We start from the raw sequence: 16095 nt of genomic DNA, 5'->3' as shown, positions 1-16095 counted from the left end.
AGACTCTTCAAAAAGTCCAAAAAGCCTGCTCCTTAAAAAGCCAGCTTTATATGATTCGTTAAAAAGTAGGCTATTTAAGACTCATTAAAAAGCCAGCTTTTTAAGATTCCTTAAACGGCAGGCTATTTAACACTCATTAAAAAGCCAGCTTTTTAAGATTCCTTAAACGGCATGCTATTTTAAGACTCCTTAAAAAGCCATCTATTTCAGAGCCAGATTGGCCGCCAGCTTTTGGAAGACTCCCTATGAGGCCAGTTTTAAGATGCATTAAAAGGCCGGCTCTCCTTAAAAAGCCACTTTTTAGAATCCTTCAAAACCCGGCTGTTTAAAGAATCCCCATAAGGTCCAGACTGGCCGTATCGGACCTCTTAGGCCCTGTTTACAAGCAGGTAGGGTAACTCTACTACTGGGATCATTATAAGTAGCTGGGAAAAGAGTGCTATATACAAACAGTATGCCAGGGTTACCCTAGCAGGAGGGTCAAACATAGCCCGGGTTTACAAGCAAAATTTCACAAGTAGGGATACCCTACCACCCGGGACAACTTTTTGTGCTTGGCAACCGCCAGCATCACAAACACAATGGGAACTGCTAAAAAGTTGTTTCGGGTAGGCGAATTGTCCCTAGAAGAGCGTTTACAAGGCAGCTAGGGTTACCCTAGAGCTAGGGTAACCCTAGCATCCGCTCTAGGGTAACCCTAGCACTCATTGTAAACACGTCGTTGAAGAAAAGAAGAAATGTGCTAGGGTAGAAAGAAGAAATGAGTGCTAAGGTAACCCTACCTGCTCGTAAACAGGGCATTATATAGACCGTTTGAACTTACGTTCCTTAAAAGACCAGCTTTTATTTTGGTCCTCTTAGCTATCCCCGTATCGGGACTCGTTAAAAGGCCCGCTTCAATGTGAAAAATGAAGTGCTGTGTGAAAAGTGCAATGTGAAAGTCTGAAGTGCAACTTTTGAAACTTACTATTTTTTGGGATTCCATAAAGGACGTTTTCGAGAACAAGAACAGGTAAAGTACAGGTATGAGAAAAGAAGTTCCTTTTTTACTTGGAATAATTCTTCTCCCATTCTGCTATTATCCATCATGCCTTGGTCATGCATAGTCACACGATTGCAGTTGGTTGCCAGTTCGTTTTATTGACATAAAACTTACATATAACAAATAGTATACGTACAGGCACTATACGAGTTTTAAAGTTTTAAACTTTTTGAACTCCTAAAAGAAAATACAACTTTAGCTCCGTACTGCAGATCTCTTTAAATTGCAAACTCCAACAATTCCCAATGGGACAGTATTGATTCAATGTCAAGCTGGCAAGTGCCCTCTCTCATTGTTTTTGAGCTTAACAAATGTTTGCAAACTTCATTTATGTAGAGGAAAAAATAAATAAACACTATTCACGATTGGTTGGTCCATTATTTATTTATGCCAAGTGTCTCATAGTGTTTGGCCAGGATTGCATGTTTTGCCCTCAGAACCAGCATTCCACTACACTGCTTATAGGGTCGTATCGAACATCACCTGCGATAAAGAAAAAAAGTTCAAAAATTTTAGAAAAAAATAGATATATACTTCAATTTACTGTGTTAAGTGTTTGCAGACGTGTTTTCAAAGCAGAATGCTTTCCACAAAACTGCATCTTTAGCCACAACACTACAGAAATGTGAAGTTTACAAAAATTTCTGTCATCTTTTTTTCTAATAAACAAGTCTGGCCACCTATTCTGTGTACAGGTAACGTTGTTCATAGTGGAAGTGGTACAATGTTCCGTGCTTTATAAGGTATTAAAGAGAAAATCCTTAGTTACGAACAAATGACCATCCCTTTGGATTTGCGAACATTGTGTACTATCAGTGCAGGCGGTCAGTTTTCATGGCTTAAAAATCCATTACCGTTCCACTGTTATCCTGATCTTCTTCGCCTTCGGTATCACGATTTCTGGGCACCTCTCTCTTAAACGTAGCAAAAAAGGAGCACATTAATGTGGGTTAAAAATATATCACATCTCAGTCCCATTTAGTACGTACATGTTTATTTTTACATGCTATGAGTGCACATGCCATCAAATCAGTTTTACCTCTTGTGTAAACATCTTGATCCTCCTTTGTCGCACCTGGAGAAGGTAGTAACAAAAGACACAGCAACACTACATACCAACGCTTCATTTTAAAACGCAAGGAAGCAAAGACCAATTCTAACAATCATAACATATAACATGCTTCATGTACAATGTACTCTACCACTATGAGAATTTTTCTCTTGTTTTGACCTAGCATGTTGCTTAATTGCTTCGATAGTGTCTCATTCAAGAATTACCTCCTCAGAGTCTACCACCGTTTCTTCCAGAGTCACTTCAGCAGACTCACCACCAGCATCATCATCCTACAGTGACAAACATTGAACAGTTGCTTTTAAAATTTTTGAGGTGGCTTGATGCATCACTGACATTTCAGAGACTTTCGTGGATTAAGACGTGAACCACCCAATCTTCTTCAATCCTTTCCCTCCTAAGGGTGACTTAATAGATTTTACTCTTGCTAACGCCAGACGATTTTACTCGTCAAATGGAGGGTAATGTATCTAAGTTTTATATGATTGGGTATTTTACAACAAACAACCTTTCAATCTTTCCTGTTTATTTTGAAAATTCAAATTATTTTAATTTGACCTTGAAGAGATTATTTGTTCCTTTCTACAAGTTTTACAACCAACACTACAATATTCCTTTTTTTTCCATTAATGACACTCAGATCGAGTTGCTTAAAGTCGATATCAACAAAAGGCATACGTAATTGATAATTACGGGACACAGTTAATCAGTGAAGCAGTGCTCTCCCTTCTACATTATGCGCACGTGACAATTATTTTACTTACAGTCTGTTTGACTTGTTTTCTTCTATCTTCCAGTTCCTAGGTTGAAAGCAAAGTATGTTGTTATCGCAGCTGCACTTTCAGCAGCTGGGGGATTTTTATGATACCGGAATAATAGTAAAAAAGTCAATCCTCATTCAAACCACCTTTAGAATTTTGTACTGTACATCTATGTCATATCACACTGACTAACCGCCAACTGCAGCTCTTGTTCTTGGGTCCTTTTCAGTTCCCTATTGGTCCTGAGAATATCTCTGTGATACAATAACACATTAAAATGCTTCAATTGAAATTGGACATCAAATCATTCGTGCACTCCAGCTCTGTCTGAAGTGAGCGCATGTCACCATGTAATAAAAAAGTAATGGACCAACCAAAAATCATGACTACATGTATCTGCTGAATGATAAATCCCAGATCTGAAATTTGAAAAGGTAATTCAATTTTCTTACCTCTGTGCACGGAGGGCCTCAACAGCTTCGATTGCATCAATCACTGCCCTCCTCAGGTCTGGGATGCCAGGCTGCTCTAGCTCATGTCCTATAATAGTAGGTAAGGTTACAAGTTCAATGATTTAAACCTCATGTTAAATAGGTTAGAAAATCAAGCAAGGATTCATTTAGACCATACAGTCCTTAAATTTGTCAATTTTCAAATTAAATAACTTTTGTTCCAACTATAATGCTAATACCCCACTAGGTGAGAGAACTTGTGCGATCTTTTGTAATTTCACATGTTGAAACTATCAAAGTCAAATCATTCACAGACAGCAAATAAAACTCTGACTTTCCTAAATGTATGTCCACTAAAAGAAAATAAAAGAAATGCATCTAACTTTCGGTGGCTGGCGTAACAGGTAAAGGACCAAATAGATACATGTACCCTTTGCCAGTAACAGGTGAAGAAACCATTACTATCCAAGGGTTGTTTTGTTTGCATGTTTACTTGCTTTACTGTCCTATTTTTGTTGTTTTCTACAGTTTAATTCATTTCATAGCAGTGTACAGGTCATATACCTGCTAAAAAGGCTCCATCGACCATCTTTATTGAGGACATCATTGGTTGCAGAAGCCTCACCTCAATGTCATCCACCTTCGATGTATTCTTGTTACCACACACTAGAGAGAGACAAAAAATTAATTTAAATTAAAGCCTGTATTAAATGCATTCAGATACCACTCATCTGCATCTGAAAAGGAAATGTCACTGTACACCTACATTTAACTCATGTCATTCCGACTTAAGAATTCTAAGTTGTTATACTCACGTTCTCTGTCAAACTGTGACCCGACGAGGGCCACATGAATGTGGCACTTATTCATTATGTCAGCACAGTCTGACTCCATGATATTTCTGCAAAATGATTGTAAAATATGAATAACGCTTACATTGCCTAAAATTAGTTCAAATGGAAGATACCAACTGTCTATAACTTGCAAATTGCCATTCATATCAACATCCACTTAAGAAAATTTGAAACCATGAAACCATTACAAGCCATTGTATGCCACATGTTTGGGTCGGGGCGTACCTTAAAATATTGATCGCTCTGTCTGTCAGAGTGTACCTGATTATACAGACAGGAGCCAAATCTAAGTAACTCTGCAGCCGCACCTGCCAAGTATAATGTATTTCAATGTTAAAATATATCCTTGTATAGAGTGCTATTCTAAACAAACTACTCATCCCAGCACTTAAGACTAATGTACAACTTCATGCATTCAGTTTCCTGCATTTGGTTTTGTTTTTTTTTTTAATTTTCGCCTTTTTGTTATTGTCACATGAGTTAAGCAGGTAGAAAAGTCTTTATTTACATGCAACAAAGGGTAACACGAAATAACAATAATGATATCATTTTCAGAAATTTGTATACCTCAGTTGGATTAAGACAGATTACTGACAATGCTTGTGGGACCCCCTTGGCCTTCAAAAAGCATTGCCACAGTCTGACATCAAATTGTGGACCACTAGTGCAATCTGAAAGAGGTGACAAGTTCATTCTGCATGAATAATCTATGCATTGCATGTAAGGTTACAACTGTTGTCAAGTGTTTGTTAAACAGGGCAAGATGTCTTGAAAGTGGACCATCCACCAATTCCAAGATGAGGGGGGGGGGGGGGGGGTGAGGGGGAAATGCCAGTAATTAATTTTTTCGAGTTTCTCTTTCAGGTGAGTCATTAGCCTCTCCTCTCTCCGTGATAAATTAAGGGCAACTGGGTTGGCACCGGAGTGAGAGAGCCCGCCTGCCACCACTATGGCCCTGGTTTGATTCCCAAACTCTGCATCATAATGCCTGTTTTCCATGTTATCGTTATGGTCACCATGATCATTCCTAAGGTTGTTCCATTTAAACAATTATCCGTCAGGGTTACAATTTTCAAAATATGTGAAGAAAAAGTTGAAATGTTGTAAAACTCAATTTTTTTTTTATTAATGGGTACATGTACTAAACATATTAAATTAGAGGTTTTCAAATTATGACACAAGTTCAGTTGATCTTAAACATCTGGACATCATTATCCAGGCCTGTCACTAATTTTTTAAGTAGGCCGGGATTTACACAAAATAGCCGGGGATTCGAGTTGCTGTAGTGAGGTCAACAGGCTGGTATTATATCAAAGTAGCTGGGGATATACCTGAAAATATGTGCAGAAAACCCCCAGTCCCCAGCCGTTTATGACAGGCTGCTTTGATTATTGGTAGAATGCATTGTAATGACCAAATATGTTTGCAATGTAATTATTCTTTAAATAGTCATAACTTTGTACAGAGTATAACATATTTTGGACCTACCAGTTTCGGTTGCAACCAGATGATCCTTCATTTCTTCCATTGTGCCCACTGAAAAGAGAAAAGAGAAAATAAATTCAAAATATAACTCAGAGTTCTAAAGGGGTCATGAGAATCTAGATTCAAAGGTTGCAGTAAATTAAAAACCCAACAATACATGTATGTTAGAGTGATCGAAAGAATACTAATAATTAATTGCAGATCTATGTGCATTAAATAGAACAAGTAACAAGAAACTTTCAAGGGTATGAGGAATCAGAGGCAATACATTCACATCTCACACCCAGACATGAAGGAGGCCAGTTCCACGCCCCGGCAAAGACGTTGATCAGCCAAAATAACTATTATTTTATAACTTTTTTAACAAACTAGTCCATGGGGTAGTGGAGTCAAAAATATGGTGGCCAAATGGTGACATTTGGTAGCCAAGCATTGATTGCCTTTCAAGGCTAATATTGTGATTACCAAGCTTAAATCTGAGAATTATTTTCAATTCTTTTTTGGAGAAACCTAACTTGAAACTGTTTGAATTTCTCTTCATCCCTACTATACCCTACTATACTAGCTCAAACCAAGGTTTTACTAGTCCTGGGCTAGTGGGTTACCACTAAGGTCGAGCACTGAAACCACTCTAAGGTTCACCATTGTTTACTGTAGGTACAAAGAAGAATACTGCAAAAACTAAATAAAATAATAAATGATAGTAAAATGAGAGTGTACATGTGATAATAAATATTATTGTAACCTTCAGATGCACTTTGGCACATCCCTGGTTTTACCACTGAGCCAGATTTTGCAACTGAGCCTGTCAATGAAAAACACAACATAACACAAAAAGCATTAACTAATAATTATTTAGAAAAGCTGTTTTGGTTCAAAGCTTGTAATTAATGGCATCTCTCTATCACCACTCTAGGAGCAAAATCAGTGTTCTGGTCAACAAGTGAGGGCAGTCAGTCAATAACTAGATATCTTTCAAGAAAATTAAATAAATTTACTAAATAAATCAACAACACAACAAAAATTGAAAATTAAATCACGGAATAGCTCTTTATGTATTACCATATAGTGTTAAAACAAATGCTTCTGCAGCATTCTTCTGACATCCTGAAAGCAATAAAACACAGGGAAACCACTGTATCAAAATTGATGCTCAAAACTATAATCTCAAGAGAATGCACTTCAACGCATGAACAATGTACATGTCGAAGACTAATATTGGTGAAAACCACATATCAGTTTGCAGTTTTCCATTAAAAAAAAAAAATGGAGCCTTACACCACAAATCACGTGCATTATTTACAGGCCACTTGGTCTGGATTCATACTTCAATACCTTACGTAGCAAATTCTTTCCATGGCACGCTGCCATCCTGTACTGAAGTACAATGTAGGGACTTATAGATAGTAACGAAAGTGGAAATGAAACATCGCTAACAATCGCGATATTATAGATATTCTTGAAAACTATTGCAATACTATTGCAATGGTACCCCCACTATCGCAATACTATCTCAATATCCATGTAACCTATTTCAATACAATAACAATTGTTAAAATTTCCTCAATAGTCACCCCTGTGGTTTTGCAAATTTTAAAAATTGTATTATTCACCATTCTCACCTGTTTGATGAGAAAGTGGAGTGGATGTAGATACTGGTGAATGCACTGCTACCACATCATCATCACTGTCTGAATTAACTGCATAAGAAACATTCATACAACCACACTGTTAAGCCTGATTCTACACCTGTTCAGTGGTGACATGACAGGATGTTAATAGCATTTTGGCTAGTGTTTGGCAATATTGATGTGAATGTCCATAAAAAACGAAGGATTTCTAACTTATATTCAATGTTTTCCTATTCCGGAATACGGGCAATCGAACGCACCCTAAGAAAGAATGTTCGACTCTGGAGTAACAAATAAGGCATATTTCATTTTGGAAAGGTAGAGGTCTGGGAATGACTATGACTACATTTGCAGAGATATCATATACTTTGTGAGTTTACTTCATTTTGTGTCCACCTTGTGACATCACAAGTTTTTTAATCTGCATAAACCAAAATCTTGAATAACTCAGCTCAAGAACACTATGACAATAAAATAAACGCCATTCTTCATTAATTTGAATAAGGTAATCTTCATATACACTTAAAAAACCTATTTTGAATCATACAGAGCCATATTTTGGCAACCAAAACTTCTGTTGACCTCCATAATGAACTGTGTCGACTGAACTCTTTTCATTTTGCTAGTGCCAACCACCGTATTCCCGTATCGCTTAGTATCTCATATCTTGAGTTATTTAGAATGATCTTATCATCGTGATTCTCAAAACAGCCAAAAAACTGTATACTAATCTACAGAATTTAGGCTAACAACTTCATAATCAAATCTACGGTGCTACCACCTTGCAGCACTCGGAAACTGTCATCCTGTTGATTTTATTGTCATAAGCTCTGAAGCAATGCATCCATTAAATATGAAAATAGACGTACTCAAACAGGTTTGACTAAGTGAATACTAACTAGTATTGCGCTGATTCCTGGTTGATCGTGTTGCGAGGACTGACGGCAGGGCATCGTCGGAATCTTGGTGGCCTTCTCCAACTGTAATTTAATGACAGTAAAACAATGTTACAAGCTGGGTCATCCATAGTTGCGCCCTGATTAAGCTTATAGTTTTAAAGCTGGTACGTCAAGACTTCACCTACATGTAACAAGCCTTTTTGTCAGGTTTAGGAGTACAGATTTGGGCTAAGATCTTAAACGAACGCCACTTTCCCTTTAAACTTTCAATAAGAGGACTATATACAATTGTATCTACCGTCTCCATCGTTGCCATCATCTTCGATCGCCACAACACCTGAATCTGAAGAAAAAGAAGCATTTTTTAGCTGAGAAATAATAAAAGTGAAACTAAATAAAGCCCAAAAACTCGTATGAGTTGCCTTCAATTTCATGAACAAGCATAAAAAAAAAAAAAAAAAAAGCAAGTTGCGAGCGATCCTGATTTTGATTTGATTCGATCTCAAAAGCTTGTAGCGGCGGAACCGCCATATTTGAGGGGTCAGTTACAAAATGACTCTCAGATCCTCTCAGACCTCAATCGAGCAGAGCCGGGGGATTGGGTTTGAAACCACCTTGGATATGGATATTTGACATTTTTCAAGATTTTGTTGTTAAGCCAACCTTCCTGTCCCGCATTCTGACCATCTCCGTTGGCCTGTCTGTTTTGTCCTGGTTGATTTACTACTGTAGCATCTAGGATGAAAAAGATCGAATCTTGTAAGTAACTAGGAGCAGATCCACCCAGGATTCGCGTACAGAACTCCCTTATATCGAACATCACATGTTCAGCGACTTATAATTAACTTTTACCTTCATTTATCCTCAGATAGACTCTTGCCCGATTCCTAAAGATGTGTTTCAGGGTAGCACCGCACACGGAGTTGACAAGTCCCACAGACTGTAATAAGGTGCTGCCTTGCACGACCTTGTAAAACTGCAATCTGTAAATAACCAACTTAGCTCGATAAACGAATGAACGAATGGAGCAACTACAGAATGGGCCATTCCATTTTTTATACACACACCCTCTCCCTATTGAAGGGTTCTCTTCAAAATTTACCCCCAACAAAAAGAAGATCAAATTTACCACACAATCACCCTCTCTGAAGGTACTTCTTCACTTCTACTGGGGAGCAGCGGAGCCACTACAGCCAACCCTCTTCAAAAAACAGTGGTCCTGTATTGTTTAGTTTGGAACACAATACCACTTACCGATTCACGTTTTCCCTTCTCAAGTGGTCTCTAAAATTGTTCAGCAAGGTATCTTCAATGGCAGCAGAGGTGGAGTTGTTGCTGAATTCGATTTCTTTTATTCTGCCGCTGCTCTCTAGAGCACGAACGACATTGCTTCTCGGTACTCTAAGGAAGTCGCAAAACCACAAAAGCACAAAAGTTCGCTTTACTGATCGTGCTCGCCTTGCGACTTGGTTACTGCTGCTGTTGCCTGACATAAAGGACTATCTTCTTCTAGAGAATTTCGCTCAAATACTCAAAGAGTGACACGAGTGGGAACGAGCGTGTAAGTGTCAAGTTCCTATAAATATAACACTTTTTTTGTTTGTGAAACAACAGAGTCTTTGAGTTCCCATTGGATGTCTGACTTCCGGTGCAATTCCAAACACGAGGCCTTTAGGGCGGCGCACTTCCCTGTCTTGCGAGCTTGCAGTGCAATTCAATTTAGAAAACCTAGGTCCCTAATGGAGTTGTGTGCAAAACTTTACGGGCGCTCTTTTTGCAAACTAGTGTAAGACTTGTTCTCGCATGTATCAAGGTTTATTCTCACACTTTTGAACTCTTACGATTAAATGAAGGATTCCGATTTCCCACCAAGATTAATCGGAGGAACTGTCGCAAAACCGAGATTTCCATACTCGTCACCTTGTCTTGTGCCGCTTTTACACTTTACAACCTTTTCAACAAGCCGCATGAAATTCCGGTAATCTCTGATTGGCTCACAATAGAGCAGGGCCAAATCGCACTAGAGGACAAAACTGTTTACTTATGTCAAAAATATGTCATCACAATGAAAAGCCAAGTGCGACCGGTTTGTTCACCGAAGGACAAAATTTGGACGCAGACGGACAAACTTCAAAGCTGCCGTCGACTACCTCTGGAGCAGGCCAAACTGAAACAAATCTTGGAAAACAATAGCGAGGGTGTCTTGATTCGGAAATGTTTTGACAGGTGATATGTAGCAGAGTCTCTATGCGATAGACTTCGTGGTAATATTGATAATTTTCTCATTTCCCAACAACATGCATCCAGGCGCTGGCGACCCATATTTTGCGTATGAAATGGGGCTACAATTTCCTCAATATCCACCAGGATGGCTCTATCCGAAGCCAACTCCCAGCCCATCTACTTGTACCTCGAGCCTGACTCGCGACGCTCACAGCATGGTGTGATGTCTTCTTCACATATTTTGTTCTCATGTGCGACTGTAGCTTTCCTGACAGTATTTTTGTCAGTGCCCGATTTCAAGTTTGATTTGTCCTGAACAAATCCGAAATTGCCCTCTAGTTTAACTCAAAATAACATCGCTGTTGACAAGGAAGCAACCCAGGGGAGGGCAGGGGACTCAACCGATCTTTTTGTGAAACAAGCTCGCCCCAAAATTATGTAATCTAAATGACTGTAGCTTTACTCATAAGACGTATATTATGAGAAATAAATGTGAAAAAAAATATATATATAAATACATAAATGAAGTATGTCAGTAAATTAAATTCGGTCTTTCGAAGTAACTTTGTTAAAAAATGTGCAAAGTTGTGTAAACTGTTATTGCGTTGTTATTGCGTTGCACTGAGGACTACTGTATGAAACCAGAGCACTATTTCTCCTTACTTATAGCTTTCAGCTTCTCTCCCTTGTTCGGTGATTTAATAGCGATAGATAGGCCGTTCGATCCTTTTTTTTTTTATTATTATTTCGTGTAAAACTTGTCAAGGCAGCCCGCTTTGTGTGAACTGACACGAATACGTTTGGTAGCACAAATCGCACTACCTGCCGACTGCTCGGTGCTGCTCATTATGAATCTTCTTGAGGTAACAAACCTTGCAAACGGCCCTGTTATGGATTTAATCACCTGGCTTCAATGTCAAAATCTCCTGGCAAATCCACTCAGGTGCCTTCCTTGCAATGTAGTTATGACGTTAACTGAGAGGAACGAAGATCACGTCGACAGTTATATCTGGTAGGCAGTCATAGCGAGCTACAAGCACTCATGAATTGCGTTTACTAATTAATATTGGAACAATATGCTTCTTAGAGGAAAATTTCTTAAATTGATTTGTTCACAGTATATTTTTGTAGGATAAAAAACCCACAAATGTTGAAAAAAATACCTTTACCAACCATCATTCAGGAAGTTTTATATTGTGTTTTGCGTCTCTCACACTTAATCATTTCCTGTCTGTTCGTCAGGAGGTGCTCTACATGCCGTCGTAAAAAATCGTTGCGTAGTGGGAGCTTTTTCAGTGAGTTCCCAAGAGTTGCTTTGGGAAAGCTTCTTACGCTGATTTACCTTTGGAGTGAACGTGAATTACGAAAAAACGTTGCTACAATGCTCAGCTTGTCGAAGAACACCGTTGGCAACGTGTTTGCTGTATTGCGCCATTACTGTGGACGAGATTTGCAAGACCGACCAATCATTCCATTCGGCGGTCGGGTTTATGTGGTCAAATGCGATGAGAGTCAATTCAAACACAAATCCAAGGTTTGACAATCTTTTAAGTATCTTATTTTAGAACGCACCCAATTAATATTTCTCTTCACCAATCGTTAGGTTACCATATACCTTCAGTAGTATCTCGTGTCCAAGCGATGCAGTTTTAACTGTAGATACCTAAACACCTCTATCAAGCTAAATCTTATAGACCTGGCTATCCAACCATACCAGCAATTGTGAAATAAAATGAATTATCTATTTTTTCACGACCTCTAAATGCGAGCGTCCGAATCACATTTTCAAGAGCCCCCTAACTCTTAATTCCTCTCGCCAAATTTTGTTGTATAGCTAATGCACACATTTGGTCTTTTCGTTATTGCCATTATAATAATTTGTTATTTTCGTCATTGTTGTCATTTTCTTCTTTTTATTTTTGATTTGTTATTATTGCGATTGCCTGCATTTCTGTTGCGTCCAACACGCAGATCTCCCAAAACATATTGGAATTAAAAGATTCTGAGGTTGGTTGCGGTAACTTCGAGTTGACTGATTCAGGTTTCAGAATTAAAAAAGTAATGAAACTGGCAAAGATGGCTTATGTGGATCAACGATAGTGGATCTGACTGCATGTGGACGTTAGGAGATCTTTTCTAAATTGTTGTCTTAGTCGTGGTATTCCGGGAAGCGCTTCAAATCCTTAACTGTCATAGCCATATCTTTCTTGTTGTAGGTCTGCTCGAGAATCTTTACTAATAATAATAATAATAATAATATGGCGGCGTGTAGTGTAGACGTGGTTTAGCGCTGTGTTAAAAAGTTCTGATACAACGAGAGCAAGCCAAGCTTGGAGCGCAAATACACATCCCGAAAAGTATTTTGCTTTGTGAACAGTCAAACCTGGGATACTTGAAACTCTGGGTGCCTCCTAGGGAAGGGACACGAGTATTTTTGTTGATCGGATTTGAGTTATAACATTGAGCAGAACGGGGCTGATGGTCAGCCACAGACTAGACCAAGGATCAAGTGGACGGATGAAACATTGCGTTGTTAAGCTATGAGCTGGTTCTAATTTCCAAAAATTTGAAAAACTTTGTAAGAAAGGTCGACATACAACCCTCTATCGCACCGGATCACACTTTAATATATGTGTTGTTGACATGGACAAAAGAAAATCCCAGAGGACCAGGGTTGTGGAAATTTAATAATTCTTTATTAACTGAAGAGTATAGCGCTAAGATTCGTGAATTGTACCCAATGTTCCGCGAAAAACTCCCTTATGTTGAAGATAAGCGACTTTTCTGGGAAATGCTCAAGATGGAAATCCGGAATGTTACAATCTCCTTTGCCAAAGGAAAGGCGAGTTTGGTTAGAAAACATGAAAGAGAAATAAAGGAGCAATTGGATAATTTGGATAAAAAAATATGTCATGCCGCTGATTTGAAATAACGTGGATCAAGAACTAAATGAATATGACGAACTTAAGAATCTATGAAGTGAAAAGTAAAGCGACTATATTTAGAGCTAAGTGTAACTGGGTTGAAAACGGAGAGAAAGCGACCAAGTATTTTTTCAACCTAGAAAAATGAAATTGAAATCGAGGAGGGCGCATCCATAAGCGATAATAAGGAAATTTTGGCGAAAATTGAACAATACTGTAGTGATCTTTATCGGTCCAAAATATTGCTGGATCATCCACAGGAAAGTTTTAATACGTTTACACAGAATGTAGAAATGCCAAAACTTTCGGACGAGGAAAAGGTGTCTTTAGAAGGTTACCTGACATTTGATGCATGTCAGAAGATATCAGAAACCTTACCAAATGAAAAATCACATGGCGAAGATGGATTTACGGCGGAATTTTATAAACACTTCTTTGATTTGGTGGGGTATGATCTAGTTGAAGACCTTAAATGCAGCGTACGATATTGGGCAACTGTCAATATGTCAGCGCAGAGGTGTGATCACTCTATTACCAAAAGGGGATGAGTCATTAACTTATTTATATAACTGGAGACTGGTTTTCGAAAAGTGTTGTTTCAGTTAATAATATGTTTCATGAATCAGGCCGCTACCTTACCTTTCAAGAATTTCTTTCGAAGTATAATTGTAAATCAAATTTTCTGGAGTACTATCAAGTTTTAAGCGCAATACCAAGCTTTATGTCTAAAAAAGTGAGAGAGATGGATAACACGAGTGTGGAGGGTTTTGTCCAAGGGGCCCATTTTTTATGCTAGATGAGAACATAGTGTTAAATTTAGAGAAATTAAGATGTCGAGATTTTTATCGGCTCTTGGCTTACAGGTGGCTTACAGCGTTGAAGTAAAATACTTCAATTGACAGTGCCTCATGGGGAGAATGTTTTAAGATGTCATATAAAACATGTAAGGAAATTAGGTTAAGAGAATTTAAATTTAAACGTCTTTACCGAATTGTAGTGACCAAAAAGGAATTGAAAAGATTTGTAATTAAAAGTGAAAGTGACTGCTTGTATTGCGGTGAATCAGATTCCATAGACCATACTTTTCTGGACTGCCAATTTACCTCGTCTTTTACTCGTCAAATGGTGGGGTGGTTTAATGCCAAAAACAATACTAGTTTCAATCCAGAACCTAAGGAAATAGTGTTTGGCTTGTTTAAGCAATGCCTTGCTGGGCATGAGGGTGTGAGAAAGTTTAACTATACTTTTTTTAAAAATGATGTATTACATTTATTCAAACAAGCTAAAACAGAGCTCGATTATTTTATCTGAATTTGTTAAGAAGGTTAATTTTAAATACAAGGTTGAGAAAGTTACATGATTTCAATTTACTTTATTCGCCCTCTTTGATTAATCACTCAGTTCTCGTGCATGTCAGATAATTAGTTGTATTTGTTTTCTTGTGCAATGTAAACTTCTGTTATGTTAAATAAAAAATAAAGAAATAAAATAAAATAAAACATAAAAAATAAAAAAAGGCGGACAGTTCCAAAGCCTTTTATTTTCACTAATCCCACAGCCAGTAAGAATAAACAATCCGGGAGCTCTACGATAATGATAATGATAGTAATAAATCATCACCAAATGCTTCTCAGTTGTATATATTTGGTATACTCCTGAATAAGTCCTTAATTGCACCTCTTAGTGATAAGATTTTGTCATATATTCAAGCAAGAGCTGCTAAACCACTATAATGCAGCATTTACGTACTTTGCCGTTACAGGCTTTATGATCTGGTGCATTTAACAGTTCATATTTTTGAGGTGGAAGGAGTCTGGCAGCTCACAATGTAAAGTCAAGTACTGGCCAAGTGAGATTTATGCCACATGTTTAACTCCGAAACGAAGAGCTCAGTGGTAGCTTCTATCGCGGAACTTATTTGTGCTACGTACATTACGTAGAAAAGCTCTGGCCTCTTGTCTTCCAAGCCCGCCTTCTTTACATCCTCTATGGAGCCGGCAATGAAGAGAATGGTAATCAAACAACTGATTCTTTGTTAACTAATCTATAATTATCAGTTATCCGTTTGCAAACAGCATTGGCGAAAGCTGTTAATCTTACGATCTTACGTCACAGCCAATCAGTGTAAATGAAGTCGATGTCTACGTGCGCGTAGAAACTAAACGTGATTAGATATGAGCAATAACAGTACAAAATTTACAGTGAAGCGCGTTTCACGAGAAAGAAAAAAATCACCATCACGTTTCAAGAAAAAAGTACAAGGGACCCTCTTTGCTCTTTTTTTGGGTAACTAATCTCTCGATTGTCTTTCTTTTGAAGAACGATATTGCCAAACACATGATGACTTAAGGTAATTCCCTTGAAATTGTTCTATCACATTTTTTTGGAAACTTGGCATAATTAACATTTATGATATGAACATTAAAAAAATGCTTCTTTACACGTCAGCAGGCTCTTAAAAGGGGGTATTTTCACTGTTTTCGCGTTAAAAATTCGAATCACCTTCATATAGAATTAAGTCTTAGTTACTTCAAAGACACAAAATATTATTTTGTGAATAAAGCTTCTTTTATTTACTGTTTTCGCGTTAAAAATTCGAATCACCTTCATACAGAATTAAGTCTTAGTTACTTCAAAGACACAAAATATTATTTTGTGAATAAAGCTTCTTTTATTTACATGAGCAGTAATGCTTCATTTACGCCGACTTGGATTCCCTGGTTGTGGGAATAGTGCACTTCTTGGGACAGTT

At 37.9% G+C, this 16095-nt stretch overlaps 2 protein-coding genes across 2 annotated transcripts; both read right to left on the bottom strand.

The window, feature by feature from the left end:
* Positions 1-1187: 1187 nt before the first annotated feature.
* On the bottom strand, positions 1188-3921 carry LOC138033177 (uncharacterized). Its single transcript, XM_068880943.1, has 8 exons — positions 3892-3921; positions 3328-3415; positions 3069-3129; positions 2879-2914; positions 2321-2386; positions 2082-2117; positions 1897-1956; positions 1188-1525 (listed from the first exon to the last, which is right to left on the bottom strand). The coding sequence occupies exons 1-8, from the start codon at positions 3914-3916 to the stop codon at positions 1502-1504; spliced, it is 396 nt and encodes a 131-aa protein (XP_068737044.1). The 5' UTR covers positions 3917-3921; the 3' UTR covers positions 1188-1501.
* A 174-nt stretch (positions 3922-4095) lies between these two features.
* On the bottom strand, positions 4096-8728 carry LOC138031528 (uncharacterized). The gene is made up of 10 exons (XM_068879211.1): positions 8619-8728; positions 8495-8539; positions 8197-8277; positions 7289-7366; positions 6729-6773; positions 6412-6471; positions 5670-5717; positions 4749-4852; positions 4407-4489; positions 4096-4228 (listed from the first exon to the last, which is right to left on the bottom strand). Exons 1-10 carry the CDS (start codon positions 8725-8727, stop codon positions 4096-4098), a joined length of 786 nt encoding a protein of 261 aa, XP_068735312.1. The 5' UTR covers position 8728.
* Between the last annotated feature and the right edge of the window lie 7367 nt (positions 8729-16095).

This window comes from Montipora capricornis, chromosome 14 (genome assembly GCF_036669925.1).
Source record: "Montipora capricornis isolate CH-2021 chromosome 14, ASM3666992v2, whole genome shotgun sequence".
NCBI classification, from domain to species: Eukaryota; Metazoa; Cnidaria; class Anthozoa; order Scleractinia; family Acroporidae; genus Montipora; species Montipora capricornis.
This window is presented reverse-complemented; position numbering and strand designations above follow the sequence as displayed.

Bases quoted from the DNA above. Each gene is read 5' to 3' on its own strand.
- LOC138033177 (XM_068880943.1), bottom strand. From the start codon at position 3,916: ATGGTCGATGGAGCCTTTTTAGCAG. The intron at 3,416-3,891 runs GTATATGACCTG...CTACTATTATAG, and splicing joins CGATGGAGCCTTTTTAGCAG to GACATGAGCTAGAGCAGCCT. The intron at 2,915-3,068 runs GTTAGTCAGTGT...CTTTCAACCTAG, and splicing joins AACAAGAGCTGCAGTTGGCG to GAACTGGAAGATAGAAGAAA.
- LOC138031528 (XM_068879211.1), bottom strand. From the start codon at position 8,727: ATGGCGGTTCCGCCGCTACAAGCTTTTGAGATCGAATCAAATCAAAAT. The intron at 7,367-8,196 runs GTTAGTATTCAC...TTTCTTATGCAG, and splicing joins CAGGAATCAGCGCAATACTA to TTAATTCAGACAGTGATGAT. The intron at 4,229-4,406 runs GTACGCCCCGAC...ATCATTTTGCAG, and splicing joins AGAGCGATCAATATTTTAAG to AAATATCATGGAGTCAGACT.